The 24527-nt window shown below is 45.7% G+C and overlaps 1 protein-coding gene across 4 annotated transcripts in view; it reads left to right on the top strand.

The window, feature by feature from the left end:
- Window positions 1-24527, top strand: part of OSR1 (odd-skipped related transcription factor 1) — an 84570-nt gene that overhangs the window by 4795 nt on the left and 55248 nt on the right. The window contains exons 3-6 of one of the 4 annotated variants that reach the window (XR_012379632.1): window positions 55-754; window positions 1539-1638; window positions 6703-6866; window positions 21845-22548. Coding sequence is in view for 2 of the 4 variants with exons in the window: in XM_073897025.1 (XP_073753126.1) it covers window positions 87-754; window positions 1539-1638; window positions 2702-2788 (855 nt within the window). In the remaining 2 variants the exon portion in view is untranslated. Of the gene's footprint in view, window positions 1-54; window positions 755-1538; window positions 1639-2701; window positions 2871-6702; window positions 6867-21844; window positions 22549-24527 lie in introns of those variants that run through there. The other 3 variants (XR_012379633.1, XM_073897027.1, XM_073897025.1) reach the window with 3 other exon arrangements.

Here is a 24527-nt window from a genome sequence, read left to right as displayed (position 1 = left end):
CTACCCTGAACTTCTCTTTTTTTCTCCCTTCTTTTTTTCTTCTTTCCTTTGCAGATTGAGATCAAGAACCCACTGCAACTACCACAATGGGCAGCAAAACCTTGCCAGCGCCGGTGCCCATTCACCCATCCCTGCAGCTCACCAACTACTCCTTCCTTCAGGCAGTGAATGGCCTGCCCACGGTGCCCTCGGACCACCTGCCCAACCTGTATGGTTTCAGTGCCTTGCACGCCGTGCACCTGCACCAGTGGACGCTGGGCTACCCCGCCATGCACTTGCCGCGCTCCTCTTTCTCCAAAGTGCCGGGCGCCGTGTCCAGCCTGGTGGACACGCGCTTCCCACTGCCTGCCTTTCCCTGGTTTCCTCATGTAATCCAGCCTAAGCCTGAGATCACCGTTGGAGGCAGCGGCCCCTCCGCACTCAAGACCAAGCCACGCTTTGATTTTGCCAACCTGGCTTTGGCTGCCACGCAGGAAGATCCATCCAAGCTTGCCCGGGGGGAGGGTCCTGGGTCCCCCGCTGGTGGGCTGGGTGCTCTCCTGGATGTAACCAAGCTGTCCCCAGAAAAGAAGCCCACAAGGGGACGCCTGCCTTCCAAGACCAAGAAGGAGTTCGTCTGCAAGTTCTGTGGCCGCCACTTCACCAAGTCCTACAACCTCCTTATCCATGAGCGGACACACACCGATGAGCGGCCCTATACCTGTGACATCTGCCACAAAGCCTTCCGGAGGCAAGACCACTTACGGGACCACAGGTACTGTGGGTGCCCCCTCCCCCCTGAAAAGCTGTCTGTATGTCTCTGTTCTCACCGTCCTCCTCCCTAATGAGGTGGTTCTTGAGCCCAGCTCTGGCTCCAAGCATCACAGTTCCTGGGAATTCTCTAACATAGCAAACGAAGCCCGACAAGGCTCAGGGATAGGTTCTTGGAGCATGGGGTGGAGAGAGCCTGGGAAGACTAAGTCAGGTCTCCACGAGCTCCAGACGGGCAGGCACAGCTGCCTCACCCTTCTCCCATCAGCAGCGCTGTCCACTACAAATTTCTGCAGTGATGGAAAGCGGGACCCATGACACATGTCCCCACTGAGCACTTGAAATGCACAACCAGTGTGACTGCGAGATTAACTTTTTAGTTTTACTGAATTTTAATTTTAAATAACTACATGTGGCTAGTGCTGCCCCAGCTTGGACAGCACAGCTCCAGCAAATTGCCCACCCCCCGCCCAGGTCCCCTCTTCGCCTTTATTGTTAACCCGGGCCTTATAAGGAGACCGTGCTTGTCCCTCTGGGGGAGGCAGGGGTGGGCCTAGCTGGACCTGTTGACGGATCCGATGGATCAGACATTGCCTATGGATTTCCTTCACCTCCCTACTCCATCCACAAAACTTCGCATTTTGCCCACTCCACGCTAGGTACCCCCTGCCTGCCTCCCCCCTTTCTTTGGAGGGCAAGCGCCTCATTGCTGTGGGAGGGGATCTTGGATAACTGTGTATAACATGACATCATTTTGCAAAGATTAATGTCTCTGTTTTTGCTTTCAGATATATTCACTCCAAAGAGAAGCCTTTCAAGTGTCAGGAGTGTGGGAAAGGATTCTGCCAGTCCAGGACTCTCGCTGTCCACAAGACGCTACACTCACAGGTGAAGGAGCTCAAAACCTCCAAGATCAAATGCTAAAGAGAGCCTCCGGGTCACCAGCACCCTGGGTCACGCTGCCCCTTCCTCCAGAGGGACCTGAAGCCGAAGGCGACTCCGGCGGGCAGCGGGAGGGGTTCCCGGGACCTTTCCCTATCCCAAACTTGTCCCCTGGGTCCCGGGCGCACGCGGAACTCGAGAGCCCCGCCCCGAGCCGTGACCCCAGCCACCCGGGCGGCTCCCCCAGGACGCGGCTAAAGTCTTGGCCAAAAGGCGGTACTCACGTGGCGGAAGGGAAACTGCATTTAAAAAAAGAAGGAACGCTCCGCGGAGCCGCAGCGGCGCCTCTCCCAGAAGTATTACTTTTTCTATTGTTATTTTATACGTTTTCTTTATTATTTTTTTTCTTTGACTATATAAGCTTGTAACTCTGCCTGCGGAGAGAGAGGGGAGAGGGAAAGAAGTTCTGCGCGTTCGCAGCTTTCACCCCCTCCTCCCGTCCCCATCCCCACCCCCGGGAGCCTGCAAAAGTGTAATCCATGTATCTGCTTCAGCAGCCCGGCCCTGGGACCGCGGCGCCGCGGATGCTCCGTTCGTGCGGCGCCGCGCGGCCGCGGGTCGTTGGCCCTCGGACTCAGACGGCGGGGCGGGGGGCCTGGGGCCCTGGGGCTGGAGGGGGCCCGGCCTCCCGCGCCCCTGCTCCGCCGCCCAGTCACCACGAGCGAGCAGCCGGCTAGGAGCAGGGCATTGTATTGCGATTGGCACTTTATGCTGACCATCGGTAACGGACATTTATCACTGGAGTTTTTTAAAATATGAAATAAACGGTTATTTTACAGGCATTGCAGGATGGGTATTTTCCCTCCCAAACACAGGAGACTGGGAGGCTCCTTTCCTCGAGAGGAGCAGGTTTCCCTACCCGCTCCAACCTGTCCCACTTCCGGGCCCCCGCCTTATTGAGGTGCTAGGGTTGAGATGGATGGAGAAGCCTCCTCTCTCCCTGTCTTGGTCTACCTCGGATTCCGTCCCAGGTTTCTTTTCTTACTTCACTCCTCCATTTCGGTCTTAGGTCTCAGTGTCCCCAGTCCTCACCTCCAAACCGCTGGGGGTTTATAAAGAAGCCAAGCCTGCGGCCAGGCCAGGACGTCGGCCGTGAGAAATCTCAACGTCTCCGGGTCCCGGGGTCGCTTAGGGTCCACTAAGGGAACAGAATGGCACCCACCTCTCCAACCAAAGGCTTCCGTACTGACCTCCTGCATCTGCTCTGGTGAGGGAAGGGGGTGCCTTCACTGATAGCCTGAGGACCAGTACTGTCCCCTGGGCCCCCATACCCTGCTGCACGTGCACAACCACCGCTGCCTCACCCAAAGCCCCAAACCTACAACCCTCTCTCCATTAGGATCCCCCAGACACAGTTCTCTGGCTGGGGCTCGTCCCCTGCCCGGAGCACGGCCCCACGCCCTCAAAGATTCCCTACAGTTTTTAAAGCCTTGTTAGGAATGGCGGGGGCGGGCGCCCTGGGAGGCCCGGGAAGTTTAGGAAGGGAAATCTGAGTCCGCCCTCCACAAGTTGAACCTTCCCCGGGGCGTCTAGTTTTCCCACAATTAGAGGCCAGGCCGCCGGGGGCTCTCCTGCTTGGGGCGGGGCGGGACTCCCCAGCTCCAGAGTCTCGACCGCTGGGCGGCGCAGGTGGTGGCGCCCGCGGCCTTTCCCAAGCCGAGCGCGCGGCCTCTCGGGCTTCTGTGCCCCGCTCTCAGCGGCCGCGGAGACGGCCGGGCCGAGCTTCCCTGCCGCGGGGACCCAAAGACCCAGCCTCAGGCAGGGCCTTGCGGGCCTGAGAAAGGAAGCCCGGGCCATAGGGGTTAAAACGCTCTCGCCTTTACTGCACCCTCCCCACCTCCTCTGGGGATGCCTCCCCGCCCAGTGCGGGCTGGAACTCCGCGGTTCCGGAACCCAACTTGCCCCTGTGGCCTTAGCTGGGCGGGCGCCGATGAGCCCGACCCTCCGCGTTCGGAGCCACACTGCCCCCTGCTGGACAGGCCTGGACGGGCGGCCCAGGACTGGGGCACCTCACAGTATTCCTGCCCCGCAACCCATCTAGATGGACTCTCTAGATAAACTCTCCGCTGCAGGCCCTGTCCACCACTCCTCTAGATGTCTGGTCTTGCCCTCAAAACCTTCTTGACCGGTCCCACGGCCCACTGAGAATGAGGACCGTCCGGGTTTGAACCGGCCTGGGGGATCTCCCCTAGTGGAGCAAGATCACAGCCCTTCTTCCCCAGCTTCATAAGGACGCTCCCCAGGACAGAAACGGAGTCTGGATCCCACAGCACTGTGATTTCTGGGCGCAGAGAGGGAGGGTTAGTCAGTGGGCTTGGGGCTTCGACGTCTTTAGCCCAGCCAGTGCAGCCCGTAGCAAGGTGTGCGCACTTGGCCATGGCTTATGTTATGGTCCATGGCAGGAGCCACAGCAGTTCCTTTATTAGCTCCGTGAGGTCGGCGGACGTGGCTGTTCTAAGATGAGTGCCTGGGTACACACAACCCTAGGGAGAGTTTTGGGCACCTCTGAGGACCTGTGAGAGCGCCTCCCTCAGTTCCTCTGCTCTTTCCGGGGTTCCATCTTTCTCAAGGATTTACTACTGCTGCCGCCCCCGCGGCCTCCACGTTGGCCACCTCCCACTCCCCCAGGACGTCCAGAGCCTCTGCGGTTAGCTCTGCCCCAAGGATCTCGTGAAGGCTATGAAATGGGGAAGGTTTGCAGGAGAGGTTTTTCCATTCTGGACCACCCCACCTCTGGTAACCTGAATCCCCTTCCTTCCGTCCTTCGTAGACCCAGCAACATCAAGTGTGCATCCTTAAAGGATGGATTCCCAGCACAGGGTTTGTAGCGAGGCGCTGGGAGTCGCGCAGGGTACTGTCCAAAGACCTGCACTGACTCACAATGCCTCCACCGTGTCTTGCCCTACCAGTGGCTCGCTATCATCCTGCTGGACCCGGAAGCCATGTCGCAGCATAGCTTGATGCGTCTATCCCCTGACAGTGATTTCATGGATTGCGCAGTAACAGCACAAGTGGAAGGGCAAGCTGGGGCTTCGGGCCCCAGACACCAAACAGGCTACAGTTCCCAAGCAACGTGGTTGGGGCAGTTTCCAGCTCCCACTCTATGGGTAGCAAGAAAAGGCAATGAGTTGTCCCCCACGCGGCAAGGGGACAACTCCCCCCCCCAACATCTCTAGAAGATACCATTCCTCTGTCTCCCCATCTTCCCCGACCCCAGTTCTCAGACATTAAGGCTTCTTTGGTCTCAGGTCCCCAGTGTGTCTTAGGTCGGTTTTCGGGATGAAGGAAGGGAAAGGAGAGTCCAGCTGGGGCCCTCCCCCAAGCTGCTAGGCCAGCTGTTCCTGTGAGGGGCGGAGTGGGGGGGGGGCGCTACTCGGCTGGACCTCTTTGCTGATGGGTAGAAGGCGCAAGAGACCTTCGAGGCATCTTGGAGCTTCCTGGTGCTCGCTCTGGGAGATCAGCAGCGCTCTGGGGAAAGAACAGCTCGCAGGCGCTTCTCCCCAAGAGGAAGAGGTTAGGGTTCCACCTCCTCCTTCTGAATGTAGTCAGGGGTCTGGGGCGTAGGATGGACCATTTTTCCCTGCGGACCTCTTGGCCGCGGGAGTCAGAGCTAACATAGGGTCGTGGGGAAGGGAGAAACGCAGTGGACTGGTCTAGGGCTCCTTGATAGCACCTCAGAACCCAGAACGTGGAACCTGTGATAGCATACCCAACCCCATCCCCGGAATCTTGGTGTCTCCAGAGCCGGCTCAAAGGCATCCCGCCCCACCTGCCACAGCACTAGGGCGCTGTGACGCCACACAGGCCTCCGGCAAAATACGCCAGGGCTCCGCTAAGTCTACAGCGGGATCTCATTTATGCAGTTCGATGACATCACAGACGGGCGGTGATACTAAGGCTCCCACATTTCCCGGCCCCGCCCTGAGAATCCTGCCAGAAACGCGCGGAGAATTCGTCCGTTCCCGGACAATAGGGTCCACAGACCCGAAGCGTGGGTAGGTGCCCTGAGCGAGGGAGAGTGCCCGGCAGGGTTCCCCTCTGGAATCTCGTGGCTTAGAATGCTCTCTGCGCGGGTAGGTTTCTCTGCACCAGCCGCGGCGCGACACTAGCCCCGCCCACGTTGCCCCGGCCTACCCACCGCCTCCACCACTGCGCATGCTCGGCGCGCAGGCGCAGAAGGAACTCGTCGCCCAGCACCGCCGGCGCTGGAGTTCCCCGTCCTGCGGCGGTAGTGGGCAGTCGGTGTGGACTTCGGTGTCCCGCTTGTAGGTGTAACGAACACAGAGTACCACTGGCCCTGCGGGCGCATCCTGCTATCCGTCTTTATGAGCACTAGAGATGTTAACGCCGAAGAGGGCTGCTCTGGGTTAATGCGGGCTAGAGACCCTTGGAGTCCCTATGGCGCCTCGAATCCAACGCTGCGGTGGTCCGATGGAGGTCTCTGGGATTCGAGCCGAGAGGGAGTGTGCGGCCCGCCCCTGCCCTAGATCCAGTGCGGCCCCAGTCTTTTCGAGCAGGGTTTTTGAGGCAGAGGTCTTGGTCTCCAGTCCCCCGGAGCTCTTGGAGGCACAGGCTTGGTCACCCACCCTGCCAGTTTAGCCTGGCTATCTGGGACGCTGCGAGAGCCAGGCTGATGGTTGGGCCCAGGTTGCATATGTTTCAGATGAAAAATTCACTATGGACATGAGATAGGATGAGGGGGTCAAACCTCATGTCAATGGCAGAGGAAGAATTAGAAGTTGCGTTTCCTTTGCGGCAAGGGGCCTGAAGACCCAGTTGTAGCTTTTCCTGCCACTTAGAAGGTCAAAGTCATACATATTTTCTCAATCATTTATTCACCACTCGAATCAACAACTGGGCCCTCATGTGTTGCAGAACAACTTTCGCATTTTTGAAGCACCATGTAAAGGTAGTAGAAATGCTTCTCTCAGCATCCTGAAGTAGCCTGCCTCCCAAGCTGCCTTATTCCTAAAAGAATCTTCTTCCCGTCTTTACTTTCTCATCACCCAGAGATAATGAAATGGGATGGAAGAAGGCTGTCGCCTGGACTGGTAGTCATGAAACTTCCTAGAAAATTTTAAAGAAGCAGCCTTTAACTCCATGGAGAAGAACGGATAAATCAGTTCACAGATTATTTTTAAATTTGCTTGAGAGAGAAAGGTGGGAGACAAAATGTAAGTGCCCTACTTACCCCTCCTTTGTGGCATATGCCTAGCGTGAAAAAAAAACTTGGGGCAGACTGAGGTGTCAGGGCAGGGACCTATATATGTGGCAAGTGGGACTGAATGGGTGGTAGGGGGTCTTTCACTTTGCAGACACACCCAACTACAGTCTTCTTTGGATATGTGCTTTCTTTGATTTGTCCTAGAGTGTCCATGGCCTACAGAAAAGATAGTTGTACACAGTTGTTACATGGACAGATCTGCAGGAATGTTCCTCTTACCCAGCCACCTGAGCCCTGGCTATCTGATACCACTCTTGGCCATTTTTCTTGGCCAATGCTAGTTCCAGCTCCAGTGATTAGAAAATGGAAGGACTTAGAAAAGTGAGATGGATGGACAAATGGAGTGAGTTTTGTTTCTTATTTCTAAACATGGAGTTGGATCTTAGCAGCTAAGCCATCTCTGGGGAGGTGTAGGCATAATTAATTTTCAATGTTTGGTTTGATTGAACTCGTGAGATAAGATAAGGAGTTTTGTCATAACAAGGGCAGGGATGGGTTGCTTTTTGTCACTGGTAGGAGTGGGTACCACTTGGAGACTGTAGGTAGACGGTAGCAGGAGAAACTTTACAGGGGACATGGAATAAAGCTAGAGGAGATAGGGCAGGAATCGCTAGATTCTTCACCACTCAAAGGACCAGAGAGGGAAAATGAGCTTCTGGAGAATCCTTAAATAATGAGATTTACTTGGGAGGTTGGTTCACTTCTTATTAACCTGGGTCAAGAGCTGAATGTGTCTGTGCAGAATTCAGAATATCTTCAGTATTTCACGGTATCTCACAGCATATATAGCTCCTCCTGTAGGTCTGTGGTGGGTGAAGAACCAGGGCAGGGGTGGTGCTGTACTTGTCAGGGACAGTTTCTGTTATGGCCTTGTTAGAGAGACCAGCCCACACTGAAATATTTGAGCAGAGTCACTCTAAAGTGAGTGGAGTGGCTCAGAGAGTTCTTGTTAACTGTTAAAGGGATCTGTGTGCCATAGATCTATCTTTTAAATCTTTTATTTTCTATATTATTTTTAGTTTTTCAATTTCTTTGTCTATTAATTCCTAACTTTGGTACTTTAGTGTGTTAAAAACTCCCACCATGATGGTAGAATTGTTTGTTGTTGTTGTTGTTGAAGTTCTAATATATATAACATGTTAAGATTTGTCTCTCCTTGACAGTTAGCAGTACTCACGGGAGATTCCTCAGTGTGGCATTGGGGACCATGGCAGTGACTGGGGCTTTACCACTTTGGGAAAAGTGTGAGGCCCTGCTAGGGCTTCTCCAGGCAGGCAGCCAGGCAAGCTTTTTTCCCTTGGCAAATGGTGCTTTATTTTAACTATCATAAGTATGTATTTAACTGGGCCAGGGAGGATTGGGAGTGTTGGGGGAGGGCACTGGGTTTTGATATGTTTCCTCAGCTTTCTCCCCCCCCCATAATTTAATTTAAACCTTTCCAGGCATACAGAACAATAGAGAGAAATTTATAGTTAACACTCAATCATCCACCACCTAAATTCCACAATTAACATTTTACTATACTTGCTTTATCACATTTCCTCCATCACTCCATCCCTCAAACTTTTTTAAAATGAAAATTTGTAAACACGCAGAATAATTGAAAGAATAGGACAAAGAACACTCTCATATCTTCTTCATAAAGTCAACAATTGATCATGTTTTGTTATATTTCTCTCTCGCTGCCTTTCTCCCTGAACCATTTGAAAGTTAGGTTCAGACTTCATTATGTTTTAGCCCTAAATAATTCAGCACACATATTTTAGGAATAAGGGTATTATTCTACATTACCACGACATTGTTATCAATAATAATTTTGCCTAATATCATCAAATATCCCGTCTACATTAAAGTTTCCCCCAGTTTTCCCACCAGTTGAATTTTTAAAAATCAGAATCCAATAAAAGATTTCATATTGCATTTGTGTCTTTAGCATTTTTTAACCTAGAACAGTTATGCTTTTTTTAAAACCTGTAATTTGAATTAAGTATAGATTTATAGGAAGTTACAATGATAATACAGGGAGGTTCCATGTACCCTTCAGTACCCTTCACCCATTTTTTTCCCGTGGTTACACCTTGCATAATGATAATACAATATCATAACAAGAAAATTGATATTGGTCCAATGTATGCATATAGTTTTATGCTATTTCCCCACACAAATAGGAATAGGTAGATTCTTCTAACTGCCACCACAATGAAGATACAGAACTATAAAATCACCACAAAGATCTACTTGTATCAATATTTTAGAAGTTTGAGTGAATGTAGAAACCTTACCTCCTGTTGTGGACTGAATGTGTTCCCCTCAAATCCCTATGTGCCCTTCTAAGAAGAGTCTTGAGGGAGCTTGCTTCCTCTCTCTCTGCTTCATAACATATGGGGGGTGGGGAACACAGCAAGAAGACAGCCATCTACAAACCAGGAAGATGACTTTCACGAGACACTGGATCTGTTGGCACCTTGATCTTGGACTTCCAGGCTCCAGAACTGTGAGAAATAAATGCCTGTCCTTTTAAGCCAATGAGTCTCTGGTACTCTGTTATAGCAGCCTGACCTAAAACACCAACTTCTAAGCCCTTTTATCCTCCCTGTTTATGACAGAGTAGTCTTAAATATTTCCTTTACATACACTAACATCGAAGTCATTCAATGTTATATTTTTTGCTTTGACCATCAAACATAATTTAGACAACTCAAGAGGAGCGGGAAAGTCTATTGTATTTAGCCTATTTAGCCATGTTCTTGCTTTTAAAATTGTTTTTTTCCCCCTTCCTCATAGTTTTAGTTTCCTCTTTTTATCATTTCCTTTCTGTTTAGAGAACTTTTTAAGCCATTATTTTAGGTTAGGTCTGGTGGTGAAAAATTCTAATTATTTTCCTTCATCTGAGAATGTCTTTATTTCTCCTTCATTCCTGAAGGATAATTTCACCAGGTATGGAATTCTGGGCTGACAGTTCTTTCTTTTCAGCACTGGAAAAATGTGCTACTTCCTATTGAGAGTTTAAAAAAATTTCAATGGTTGTATTTTTTTTAATTCTGAAATTTCCATATTTTTTTATATACTCTGTTTCTTTCCTGAGACTTTCTACTTTTCAGCTGTTGCAAGGGTTCATAATTCCTTATTAAATTATTTTTATGATGGCTGCTTTCACATTCTTGTTGATACTTCCAACATCTGTGTGATCTTGAGGTTGATGTGTGTTGGTTATTTTTTCTCTTTCAAATTAAGGTTTTCCTGGTTCTTGGTCTGACATGTAATTTCTGATTGTACCCTTGAAATTTTTGGTATTGTGTTATGAAGCTCTGGATCTTATTCAAATCTGTTTCAGTAAGTTTCCTCTGACTTGCTGTGACATGGTGGGAGAAGGGGTGCTACTTCACTACTACCATGTAGGGGTGAATGTCCAGGACCCCCACTTGGCCTCCCTTGGCACCCTGGAAAGAGAGGGGTGCCACATTGCTACTTGGTAGAGGTGAGATTTCAGGCTCCCCACTAGGCCTCCACTGACACCACCTAGGCTAGGAGGGGAGAGATCCTTTTTGTTGTTCCCACAGGGCTTCTGCTGGGGGTAGGGTGGAAGGTCTTGTTACCTCTCGGTGATGGTGCAAGTTTGGCTGCCCACTCAGTCTTCTCAGATACACCTGGGTAGGGCAGGGAGGAGCCCACCTTTGCAGGCAGACAAAGACAGAAGTCCAGAGTCCTCATTCCGTCTTTCCTGATGGGTTATCTATGGCCCTTTGAATATCTTGTTGCATAAGTGAACTGGTATTGGCCTTATGGAACTATGCACTAAGGGACAAATTTCTCCATAAATTCCCATTTCCTGGCATCACTTCTTTTATTGTTCTAATATGATCCTGGGTGTCCACTCTAAGGTATTGTGGTGTTTTTAATTTTGTAATATGAAATTCTCACTTTATATTTTGACATAAAATGCTCTGGGGTGGTATTTTATTATAAAGTTACAAAACCTTTGCCTAATCTCAAATGTTGGTATGTAGGATCCTTGTGGATTAAAAAAAAAAAAAATTGATATTTTTAGATTAGCTATAATGTCTTGAATTTTGACCCAGGAAAATTGAGTCTTTTATTATTTTGTTTATGAAAAGAAAAAAAATCTAATGCATCTAGTTGCTGGGAGCATGGATTTCTTTTTTACTCTACTCCTGTGTCTGATGTTCAGGTTATAATTTTTAATGTAAATATGTCCATAGGATTTTAAGCTTTTTAAAAATTTTTGAGAATGGGATTTCAGAAATCTGTCCAAATTTTCCTAAAAATATTAGGTTAGTTTCCTTCATTGTCCAAATTTTCCTAACAGGACAGGATTTTTTTTCTTCTTGTGCCTTACAGATTTTCTTAGTGTTGCCTTGGTCAGGGAGAGAAATAATTATTAAAGCAAAAAACTTCTCTTCAGTTAATATTATTTATTGACTAAGACCTCTGACTTGTGCCCGATCATAGGCTAAGTGTGAACATCATGCAAATTGAGAGCAATAGTTTTTGCTTTTTCCAGATATATGTGGTTACAGCATAATATTTACTTCCATGAGTCAGGGCAACTTAAATAGATAACCCAGATAAAAGGAACTGGGAAGCAGGAAGCCTGTGTCTTGGCACACATTTCATTGCTAACTTTGTTGGGTCGCCTTAGTCATCCCGTAACCTCTTAGGGCCTCAATTTCCTTACCTGTCCGTGAGAATAAAAGTATTTTTCTTTCCTGACTTGTACAGCTTTGGTTAGGGAAAATTTAGATTTGTGCCACAAATATAGAAAATATGGCTAAAGACTATCCACCTCTTTTTATTTAGTCTTAAAAAAGTATAAACACTCATAGCTTTTTGGCTTCTTTTGGTGTCAAAATGTCTTTGAGCAAAGAGAATTCAAAAAGTGCTTGGGATAGCCATAAACATTTTTTCAGACTTAATTGACATAGTTGACTCTGTCCATTTTTGCTGTGAGTGAGCAACCACATTTATTTTTCTCTCCTGGATACTCTGATTCTTTAGTTGCCCAGCAGCTAGTTACGTCACTCATGCAGAGTCAGGCAGAAGCCTCACACGTGGTTTACAGAACTGTGTAGCAGACTTACGTGGATCGAAATAGCTATAATTAGAAAATCAGTCTCACACTTCGGAATTACGCAGAAGCATGTGGATATTCTGACTTGTCCCAGAAGCACAATAGAAGTAAACCAACTGGTCTTGAAGTAAGAACAATTACAAAAACACAAATTTTGAAAAAAAATGAACACAAAGATTTGAGTCGTAAATATTTATTTCTAGAGAAACAAGGCAAACTCATTTCAAATTTCAGAGGAAAGCATTTGTGGTAGTTAGACCACACCAACCATCCTGCTGTGTTGACATGGGGATTTCTGCATAAGGCCATCTGTAGGTGGCAAGATGCCCTGCCGCCAACCCCCCATGGTAGGCAGGATCTCTTCTCCTTTCTTTGGACTGGTTCTTAGTTGTGGCAAGGAACTAACAAAGAATCTCTGTAAATTTCATCTGCTCTTTGTGATCTTCAGAATCTGAAGTTAGGGAGTGAGCCAAAGCTAACTATGACATGAACTTTATCTGTGGATATTAAGGTCATTTTACAATTGGTCGCAGAGCACACGTTTGAATGGCAGGAAAAAATGTAAAGCAATGTCTCGAGTTTTCTCTGTGTGTGTCTACTATTGGCTTACTTCCCTGTCACCTAAATCACTCTGAGCCATACAATAGGTATGGGCCAGAAAGACACAGAGCATGAGTATCAGTAAGGATCTGTTAGTGTAGCCTGAGGAGGCCAGGTGAAATCCATTCTGACTTTTCCAGCTTGTTGGTTTCATTGTTTTCTACAATGGGTGATTGTCTTCAGCCTGCTTGGCTGGCACCTGGTCCTTTGAGGTTCACAGAAAATCCCCATGTAAATGTGCAGCCAGAAAGTTGGGCGCACAGCGGGCTTAATGTCTGGTGTGTTCCTTGGTGCATACTCTCCTGTGTCTGGGGAGGCATGCTTCTAAGTGATGAACAGAAATTGCCTTAATTGAAAGTACTTCTGTTGGCAGGATGATTTCAGAGTCTACCTTCCTTTGAAAACAAACCCTCACCTGCTCCCCAGGGATCTGGAATCCCTCATTTTCTCATGAGAACCCTTCCTTCCTTAGAGCTAATGTTGAGATGCAGACCTAGGAGATATGCTAGGAGGAGATATTTTATAGAGCTACCATTTATTGAGTCCTTCCCGTATGCAGAACACTGTGCTGAGAGATTGGTGTTTACAGATACTATTCTCATTTTTTTACGTGAGGAAATGGAGGCTGGAGGTATACATTTGCACAAGGTGATGCAGTATGTTATGAGAACCAGCCTTCAATTCCAGGTTCGTCAGACTCCAAAATCCATGAGCTCACAAGACCCTCTACTGCTTCCCTGTCCTTGAGGTGCACCGAGATCTCTAAGATTCTGATTGCCCTGCCCAGAAGGATGAAGAGTGCTGGGCTTTTACCTCTCCTGGGGAGGGAGAGACTAGGTAGGAGGGGTGGGCTGGGGAAGCTCTGGGCCTCCCAGGGGTTGCTGAGCACAAGCTGAGGAATGATGAAGGCTGGCCGGGGTCCTAGCCTCTGCCTCCAAGCACAAGGCGGAGGCTCTGCTCCTGCCCCAGATTGCTCTGGAGCAATCTGCCAAGGGTCTCATTCAGGATGAAGCCCTCCTGGGAGAAAGGGAAATGGGAGCCTGTGGCTGATCCCTGCCTGCATGAGAGCTATTGTGCTGGTCTTCCATCAGCAGAGGGTGTGGCTTGTTTGAGATGGGCAGTGTGGTGTGTGAGATGTTCCTCTGCATTTCTCTTCATTTCCCTACAAGCTTGTGAGCCTGAATAATATTGAAGCACCTCAGCTGGGCATGGCAAGGACAGATGGTAGAGTGGAAACTGAGGCCCAGGTGGGTCTCTGGGTGCTGTCCTGATGGGATACAGCTAAGACAGCTAAGCTTCAGGGGTTCACCTTGCAGTAGAGGCACCAATGATGAATGTGGCTAAAATACAGCTGGAGAAGGCACTAAGAGGAACTTAGGTCACCCAGACTAGACTCTCTCGGGACATGGCCTCAGCCTCTCGCTTCCAGTCTGGTCCGGGGATCTCTCCCAGGTGCTCACATAGAAACCTCGCTCATAGCACTTCTAAAACTGGGTCACTGTTGTCTCTTCTAGATTGCAGGCTCCTTGAGGACCTGGGCCAGTTCTGTTTGTTTCAGCACTCCCTATGTCTTTTGTGGCACCTGAGACCGAGAACATGTTCCTAGCCAAGCAGGAAGCTCAAGAGCCTTGGCCTGATTATAGGCGTGAGGAAAACTTCATGAGAAAAGAAGTTTTCTGTTAGTTAACTCTTTCTGGAAAAAGCCTCCTTCCGATCATTTGAGAACCATATGTGTAAATTAAAGTAGAAGGAGCTGTCCGCTGCCTGAGTGATGGGGGCTGGCTAGAAGGGACTTTTTCAGAAAAAGGAACAGCAGCTTTGCTTTGAACAAATCCTATATTACTTTTTCAAATAGTAATCTGCTAGTACGAAGAATGTACCTTTTATTTCCATTTCGCCTTGTATTTAAATGAAACATTTAAAATGACATCCTTGAAAATTGAGAAGGCAAATAAAGCAGTTCTGCTAATTTAATGAAGACCAAGCTGTAAATGTTAAGTTTTATGGGGTGTCAGCCACTCACTGAAGAACCTGGTAACCAGAGGGAAAGGAGGGGGCAGAGGTATGTGGTGACTCATCCCAAGAGTCCAGAACTTTTCCTAGTTTTCTAGAGCACACAGGATCTCTGCAGAGGAGGAGGGCTCTGCTATTAAGGAACGAGCTAGAAACCTTAGCTCTGTGAATTGTCCCTTCCAATTGCCTTGTTGTCTCTCTCCTCGATGAGACTGGAGAATGGTGTGGCTGTCAGAAAACACTCATCCCCCTGGGTTGGTGAACTTCTCCCTCTGGTACTCTGTGCCAAGAGGTCCATACTGAAGACAAATCCGATGCCCTCTGTGGTATGCGGCCTATCTACAAAGCTGGTCAGAATGCAGCAGAGGGAGGGCCTGTCTGTCCTCCCGGGCGTCCTTTCTGTAATCCCCTTGTCACAGCCACCTCTGAAGGCTGCTCGCCTTGACAGAGGGGCCGTGATGGGCAGCCCGTCAAATAGATTGTGAGTGCATTAGCAGGATTAGCAGAGAAGGCTAATATTGTAGCATTCCCCAAGTTCATTCACAGCCTCTGAGGCTGGGCTGGTCAGCTGTTAAACTGGGCAGGCACAGGCTCCAGAATTCATGTCACAGGGAGTGGCCCTGAAATGGTCAGAGACACAATAGTCCCATGTGTTAGACTTGCGTGTATGTATTCTTATTTCACAACAGAGCTTACTTTATAATATTAGTATAAAGATGCTAAGTACCCTTTCCCCCCTCATCTGATTGATAAACTAGCTGAAATACTTTAGTAGCCCCTCAAAACCAGATGCTTTGTTCTTGGCAGTTTATTGACGTATTGCTGATTTTATTTCTGCTTGTTAAAGTAATGTACCTCATTTTGGAAAACTTGGGTCAGAAAAGTATAAGGGAGAAATTTAAAATACTCAGTTCTTTCACCACATATTACCTCTCATGCCATTTTGCTGTATTTTCATGCAGTCTTTTTTCTGTGCATATCAAGTAAAGTTGTGATTGTGTTGTATACTTGCTTTTGGTTCCTTTTAAAAAACCAAATATTATATCCTAAGCATTTGCCAGCTTTCTTGCACTTTTAATGAAAACACCTATTAATACTTTGTGTGGATATATTTGCATTAGTTTTTTATTGATGTGTAACAGATTACCACAGACTCGGCACTTTAAAGTGATACCCACGTATTAGCTCACAGTTCTGTAGGTCAGAAGTCTGGCATGGCATGATTGGGGTCTCTGCTCACATCTCAGAAGGCCAAAATCAAAGTGTCTGCGGGGCTAAGTTCTCTGAAGGCGCTGGGAAAAATTGCTTCCAAGCTCTTTCTTGTTGGCAGAATTCAGTTCCTCCAGACCGTAGGGCTGAGGTCCTCTTGTCCTTGCTGGTTTTTGGCTAAGGAACACTCTTAGCAGCTGGAGGCCACCTGTCTTTCTTGACATGTGGCCCCTTTGATCTGCAAGCCAGCAATGGTGCAGTGCATCCTTATTGTGTTTGGACTCTGGCTTCTTCTGTGATCAACTGGAGAAAACTCTTTGCTTTTAAAGGGCTCATATGCATAGGCCACGCCCACCAGAATAATTTCATTTTCAGGACAACTATGTCATATAATGTGACCTAATCAGTGGAGTAAATGCCGTCATACTGATTGTCGGCAGGGTTGTGCAGGGAATGCCTACCAGGGTGGAGAAATAGTGGGGCCATCTTAGGCCTCTACTTACTAGACTATTTCCATTTATTTAACAGTTTCTTTGTTTTAAAAAAAGCTGGGCTTATTTCTGATTTTTTATTATTATAAGTGATGTTTTTGGATGAGCATCTATCCTGTGTTAATGCGCTAGGTGAAGAACTGATATTTTGTTATTTGCATTTTTGTTTCTAATGGAATTTAACACTCAGTTTCATGTGTTAGCTATTTGTCTTCTTATGTGAATTGTTTCTCTTCTTTTTTGGGGTTTATCTTCTAATTGATATATAATGTTCTTTAATAGTAAGGACATTATAACCTCACTAATTTTGTTACAACTATTTTATCTTTGTGTACGTTTTGATGTACAGAGGTTTTAAATACATAGGTACACAATTCCATTTATATCTTCCTTTCTGTTTTTGCCTTGATGTCATATTTAGAAAATCCATTTGCATCTCAAGATTTTAGAAATATATTGATCATATTTCTCTATTTTATAGATTAATTATTTGTATTTAAACTTTAATGTACATGGGATTTATTTTGATATATAGTATGAGGTACATATTTAAAATTTTCCCCCAAACTTATTAACCAGTAGCCTAATATTTAACATGTAACTCATCCTCACTGATTTCAAATGCCATTTCCATGCTTGGCCTTTTTTGGTGGCTTTTCATTCTGTTCAATTGTTCTGTTTTGTAGGCTGGTGCCACAGTATGTTCTTTTGGTTATTATATTTTGAAATAAATTTAAATACATTGAAATGTAAATTCCTCCTTGCTTTATTTAGTGTTCAATATTGTATTGGCTCCTTTTCCCTAATGGTTTCATGAATTTTTGGTGGAATTTTAATTTGAAGTGTATTGACTTCATAATATTTACGTTGAAGAAATGATGATTTTGCAATGTATAGTCTATAGCAATATAGAATGTCTCTCTACTTATTAGAATTTTCCTGCATGTTCCTTAGGAAAGCTTTATTTTTCTATTTTAATAAAATTTCAACTTTACAGAAAATTTGCTGGAATGTTACAAATAAGTTTTTCCCTGAACCATTAGAAAATAAGTTGCTGGAAGATTTCAGTGTGTAATTCTGGACAAAGAAAGACTTTCTGTACTACTATGGAAATCGAAATCAGGACATCAACATCTATATATGATTGTCATTTCACACAGAGATCTCATTCCAGTTCCACCAGCGTCCCCAAACATGACTTTTAGAGAAACAGGATCCAATCCAGGATCCCATGTTGTATTTAGTTGTTATGCATCTTTCATCTCTTTCAACCTCAGTTTCTAGTCTTTCCGTGACTTTCATGACCTTGTGACTTGTGAAGGCCATAGGCCAGTTATAGGGTAAAATGTCCTCCAGTTTGGGTTTGCCTAACGTGTCCCCATGATTTGATTTGGATCATGCCTTCTTGGCAGGAGTGCTTAGTACTCTGCCTGATGCTCTATGAATTATGAGGTTTTCTACTCCACTGTGGCAACAGGAATTATTTCCAGGTGTGTATGAACTCTGGGGCTTGTTCTTGTTGACCCTTTCTGGTGGCTCTTTCCCCAGCCTTGGGTAATTCCCCAACACCATGAAGATGTGAGAGAGACTCTCCAGATCTTGGGACTGCTCTTTCGGCAGCTCTTTTCTTGCTGGCACTCTTCCCTTGGAGCTCACGGGAGCTCCTGCTCTGTTCCTCAACTCAAGAGAACCTGGGCTCTGCCTGGACCCTCCCCCCCAGTCCCAAAGCCCACAAACTCTCTCAAGGCAACAGTAGGGCTCACCTCATTTTTTCCTTTCAGGAATCGCTGTCCCTTGTTGCCTGGTGTCCTATGGCCTGAACACTATTGTTTCATATATTTTGTCTGGCTTTTGACTCCTTCCATGCAGAGGGATAAAAATGGTCCCTGTTACTCCGTATTGACTGCAAAAAACCACTTATGCATTTTGGATGAATCAAATGCATTGTTCTTTTCCAGGCATTTATTAAGATGTGGAAATGTTTCCTTCTGCTCTAAATGGCCCCAGGATGCTGAGATTTTTTTAAATGTCACTTGTAGTCTGTCTTCTCCTTCCTCAGTGACTGCTTGCCTCTGCTATCAGCTCCATGCCTACTCTCCAGGAGTTTATGCATTCCCTCTGCTTTAGGGCAGTTTCTTAGATAAGGGTCAGTAGGTTCTAAATGAGTATCTGAAGATCTCTTTTAGGAATTAAAAATGTGAACTGTGTCATATGTGTTTGACTGGGCTGCTTTCTTGCTTCTTTTCTGGTCCTTGGCCACAGTTCCCTAGTCGAGTCTGCTAAAGTACTGCTTTTTGGATACACGAGATATAATGCCACTTTGGAGCTTTGTTTGGGAAGTGTGCTTAATGGTGAGTCAGGGGTGGGAGTGGGGCTATTGCACTCTTGCTGGATCATAGAATAATTTCTATAGTAGTTTTCTAGCATTGTCATAACAAAGCACCATGAACTAAATGGCTTAAAATGATAGAAATGTATTGTTTCCCAGTTCTGGAGCCTACAAGTCTGCAGTCAAGGTGTTGGCAGAGCCGTGCTTCCTCTGAAACCTGTAGGAGAAGTCTTTGTTGCCTCTTCTTAGCCTCTGGTAGTTTGCCAGTGATCCTTGGGGTTCCTTGGCTTGCAGCTGCATAACTTCATTGTCTGCCTTCATCACACATGGCCTTGTCCCTGTGCGTCTCTGTGTCTTCAAATGGACATCCACTTATAAGGACACCAGTCATACTGGATTAGGGACCCACCCTACTCGAATATAATCTCATTTTAATTCAACTAATTACATCTGTAACAACCCTATTTTTAAATAAGGTCAAATTCTGAGATATACTGGGGGTTAGGACTTTAGGTTTTTTGTTTTTGTTTTTGTTTTTTTTTAGGGGATACGATTTAACACTTAACAGTTGGTATAGAATATTAGGTGACTTTCTTAGTGGAAACTGGATGAACACCCAGAGTGGTAGGCTTTGAACCAAAAGCAGATGACACAGGTGTCAGCAAAGATAAGGAAAGCTGGTTGGGCTAAGGGTAGCATGCTAGCAGGGAGTCCTGTGCCAGGTTTGATTCCTAACTCCTGTAGATAGGAATGCGGCGACATCAGTATCCTGGTGTTAAGCCCAGGTCTGAAATTTCCTGATGTAAAATCCTTTGCCCAAGCTTTGGCTAGTGGCCCCAAGCCTCAGTGAGTGCTGCAGACAAAGGGCAGATCTTAGAGCTGAAGCTTCTCTGACAAGTGGTCATGGTAGCAGTGACCACACATAATGTTGGGAAATCTGCTTCCCCCTCTCTCAGTCTCTCAAGTGTATGATACAGTATTCTTAACTATAGTCACTGTGCTGTATGTGTCCCCCAGAATTTCCTCATCTTAGAGCTAAAAGTTTGTCCCCATTTCTCCCACCCCAGCTCCCAGGAGACACCATTCTACTCTCTGTTACTATGAGTTTAGCTTTTTTGGATTACACATAAAGTGAGATCGTACAGTATTTCTTCGATTTATTTATTTGTTTTACTTAGCATAATACTCTCAAGGTCCACCTATGTTGTTGCATGTGGTAAGATTTCCTTTTTTATGTCTAAATAATATGATATATCACATTTTTCCTTTCTTATGGCTAAATAATATTCCATCTAGCTATCATCTATCTATCTATCTATCTATCTATCTATCTATCATCTATCTATCTATCTGTCTATCTATCTATCATCGTCTATCATATTTCTTCATCCATTCATCTGTTGATTGTCATGATTGTCACGTAGGTTGTTTCCATGTCTTAGCTATTGTGAATAATGCTGTAATGAACATGGAAGGGCAGATGTCTCAATATAATTTCATTTCTTTCAGATGCATATCCAGGGTGGTATTGCAGGATTATATGGTATTTCTATTTTTAATTTTTTAAGGAAACTCCATACTGATTTCTATAGTAGTTGTACCAATTTACATTCCCACCAATAGTGTCCAAATCTCTCCCTAGTTTTAAGATATTCTCAGCCATTATTTGCTTAAATAAGCTTTTGCCCCTTTCTTCCTATTTTCTCCTTCTGGGACTCCAATAATGCATGATTGTTTCTCTTAATGGTATCCCATGGTCCATATAGGCTTTCTTTAATCTTTTTCATTCTTTTTGATTTGTACTCCTCTTATTGGATAAGTTCAAAAGATCTGTCTTCTACCTCACAGATTCTTTCTTCTGTTGATCCAGTCTGATACTCTCTACTGAATTTTTAATTTCATTCATTTTATTCTTCAGTTCCAGAATTTGTTTGAAAAAATGATTTCTATCTCTCTAATAGACTTCTCATTTTGTTATTGTTTCGCTGATTTTGCTGAACTGCCTTTCTGTGTTTTCTTATAGTTCACTGAGTTTCCTTAAATGATTATTTTGTGTTTTTTATTGGACAAATCTCATTTTTTTGAAGTTGGTTGTTAGAAAATGTTATTTCTGTGGTGGTGTTATGCTTGCTTATTTTTTAATTTTCTTTGAAGTTTGTGTCATTGAATTCACATTTAAAGAAATAATTAGCCTCCTCCAGTCTTTACTGACTGGCTTTGGGAAATACCTTCCATCATTTATATTAGGGATTCTAAGCCTTTTCAGATCTTTTCTATTGATATTTCTGCTCCACAGTTCTTGTTCCTTTATAGAGGGTGAATTCTTTTTTTTTTAAAGATTTTATTTATTTATTCATGAGAGACAGAGAGAGAGAGAGAGAGAGAGAGGCAGAGGGAGAAGCAGACTCCTAAGGAGCAGGGAGCCCGATGTGGGACTCGATCCCAGGACCCTGGGATCATGACCTGAGTCGAAGACAGACGCTTAACCATCTGAGCCACCCAGGCGCCCTATAGAGGGTGAATTCTTAAGACTGTATGCCTTCTTTTGATCCTGCAAAACCAGATTTGGGGCTGTCAGCTACCCACTTGCTTTCTTTAGGACAGTGCTGAATGCTCAAATTACGTGCTTTATCACAATCCTGCTAAATTGGGCTGGCTTTCTGCATGTGCTCACTAGCTGTCTGCAAAGGCTCATTTTTGTTGCCATAGGGATTGTCCTGAGGGAGCTGGCCACAGGATGGTGGGTAGGGTATGGGTGAGCTTGCAACGCATTTGGAGTGCCTCTGGACCAGCAGGAGGATCTATAGGTGAGATATGCCCAATGGCTCATTGGTGGGCTTCCTGATGGAGTGTGCAACATGGTTAGTAGGATATATGTCTCTTTGATGCCCTCCAAGAGGCCTGGCTGTCCTTCTCCCTGACACTTCCCACTCCCCACTCAGGCAGCACACCTCAGGATTTTGGTTGAAATGAGAAAGAATTGGGTCTCTTTTGTGGTATCCCACAAAGCAGGGGAAGCTGGGCGCTCACTCAGATGCTCTTACTTTCCGTTGTGGGAGAAGTCACAGGCTGAGAAGATCTCCCTTGGCAATGAGCTGTGCCACTTCAGGGGAAGGGTAATGTGGGTGAAGTGAAACTGTTCCTCTTACCCTCTTCAATGCATCAAATCTCATTTTTTTTTTTTTTTTTTGCTCCAGCTATGTTCTGGAACCTCTCCACTGGACTCCCAGACTTCCACAAAGGCACTCTAGTTCATGGATGATTAAATCAGTGCTTTTGAAGAGGAAGATGGTAGAAAACTATCAATTCCACCATGTTGATGGTATCACTCTTCTCAGCCATTATTTCTTGAGCATTCACGTGCCAGACACTATTCCAGGCCTTGGAGTCACAGTGTAAAATAAAGTCCTCGTAGAGTTTGACTTCTGGAATTGCATCAGTTCATTGTTTGTAAAGTGGAGGTAAAAAATGAATATGCTCAATTAAGTTGTGAATAGTAAACGCAATCATTTGTATAATGAGCTTAGCCCAGTGCCAGGCATAACAGAATTTTCAGTAAGTGTCAGCTGTTTATATGGAGATCAGACACAGTGGAAAGTGAGTCTAATTCTTGTCTCGTTTGGAACTTCAATGCTGTGACGTGGGGAGGACATGCTGAATAGTCTAGGGGGAAGATAGTAGTTTGGAGTCTTGGATGCCTTTTCCGGATTTAGGATTGAAACGCAAAGCTGGACTACAGTGGTGTCATGAGGGCAGTGACAGGGCATCCCAAAGAGCAAGGCCTAGAGGACATGTACCAGGTTTATCTGCTTGGCCAACACATGCTTCTCTGCTCTGCCCAGAGCTGCAGCCAGAGGTAAAGGATTTCATATTGCACAGCAAAGAATCAGTGAGGACCAAAAGCAATATAACACAAGTTACATTGTGCAGAGCACATTGTTGTTTTAAATTTTGGTTTGCCTAAAATGGCTCACTGTATTAGTTGCCTGTCTTAAGTTCCTATACCTCGATATGTGGTATTAACTCCAATAGAAAATATGCAACCAACCCAAAGACAACATAGTTTAAGAAATGTAATATTTTATTTGCATCACATTTTAGAAAGCTGTTTTTTGTTGAGGAATGGGGTAACTGCTACTGGACATTTTACTTTGCCTTGGGGATACAACTCTGAGAGTTGGAGTTTATACCAGAATTTGGCTAATCTACTCAGATTCAGCATCTGTACTCCTTTAAGTGGCATTTAATATTACAACAGGAAATCTTTACTGTTTTTCTATCATAAAGGAACATTACTTAGACGTACTGTATTATGTGCTCAAGTTGGCTCACCATCTCTGATGAGCTGTAGAAGAAATGGAAACAGATAGAGAGTTAAGCAGGGATGCTTGTGTGATCAGTCTCACATCCCACAAGTGTTATGGGCCAGCAGCATGCATTTCAGGTGTGCAGATGAGGTCTCAGATCTTTCTAGAGCTCCCTGAGATGGAGAAAGTGATTTCCTTCTCTCAGGTTGGTTGCAATGCTTAAATGAGATAATATGTGCAATAAACCTGGCACCCAAGAGGTATTCAGTAAAAACAGTTTACTCTCCTTTTTTATGTCCTGTTTTAGGAATTTAATTTTCTTCAGTGTTTTTAAAAAGCAGTTAAAATTAAGCCAATTAGTTTCGTATTCCTAGCTGGAGGGTCTGGCATGTAGAAGGTGATCAGTGGGTGTATGTGGGGGATGAGTTGTTTGTGGTTCTTGGGGTAAAGGTGTTTCTTGTCCACATCCCTTGGTGGGTTGGAGATTCAGCACTGTCTCCCAGCTCTTGAGTAGCACACACAGACAGGTTAGACTTGGCTGGTTAGGCTCTTTCCAGGTAACGCTCATGGGAGAGTTTTTCACATTTCAATATTTGAGCCACTTAATGCACATGATCTGTGTTTAAACCTACCTTTCAGATACCTGGCACATTCTGTGTGCCTGGAACAGTTACAGAGCTTAGAAATTCAGGGAAGAATTAGAACACATCCCTCATTCTTAGGAAGTCAGTAATTCAGTAGCAGAGAAAGTACTACCCACACATACACACACACACGCATGCATACACATGCAAGTACTCATGTATACATATACATATATGCTTGTGTGTGTGTGTGTGTGTCTATTTTGGGAGGTGGGTGTCCTAAGGTAAGGGGCAACACTCAATGTGAGAGATCCAAAGTTGTGAATGTGTTGACCATGTTTTAATGTCAAAATTAGGATCCATGGACTGATAAGAATATAGCTCCATAGAAAGTCAAAGGAGTAATGCTTAAAGTTGGGGTAGTTCCAGGATCAAGCCTGCCTCCTTTAGAGGTACTTCTTGTCCTCAGTAAGTTTACAGTCTAGGTAGAGAGTCATGTGCATATCCCTGGATGAAAGCTCTATGAGATGTGTCATCAGGGCAAGAGAAGGACCCAAAGAGAGGTATGGCTGCTCAGAACTATGGGAGATGAAGCTGGAAGGGGAGGTAGAGTTTGATGTCAGTGAGTAGCGACGGATCTGGGAGAAGAGGGAATGCTGAGTCTGGAAGGATACTGGAAAGATGCCTGGCCACAATCTTGTCTAAGCAGGGAGATCAAAAAGCCTTTCCTAGATTTAAGACAATGAGGCCCACATCATTGGGGAGCAAGGTGCTTCTGTGGCCAAGGACTTTGCAGCTTGTCTGGCTGGCCCTCAGAAACATGGTTGAGAGCAGACATGAGGGATTGATTAGAAAACTGCTATGCTTGGGAAAAAATGTAGATTTCAGAGACATGAAAATGAAAACATGCAAGCATTTGTAAATGGAATATGCCTATCATTGTGGTTTTATGTGCCCAGAGACCTTGTGAGCAACCTGTAGATATGGCT

Source organism: Callorhinus ursinus, unplaced genomic scaffold, assembly GCF_003265705.2.
Source record: "Callorhinus ursinus isolate GAN/ISIS: 27379988/994484 unplaced genomic scaffold, GSC_fseal_2.0 scaffold10, whole genome shotgun sequence".
Lineage (NCBI taxonomy): Eukaryota > Metazoa > Chordata > Mammalia > Carnivora > Otariidae > Callorhinus > Callorhinus ursinus.
This window is presented reverse-complemented; position numbering and strand designations above follow the sequence as displayed.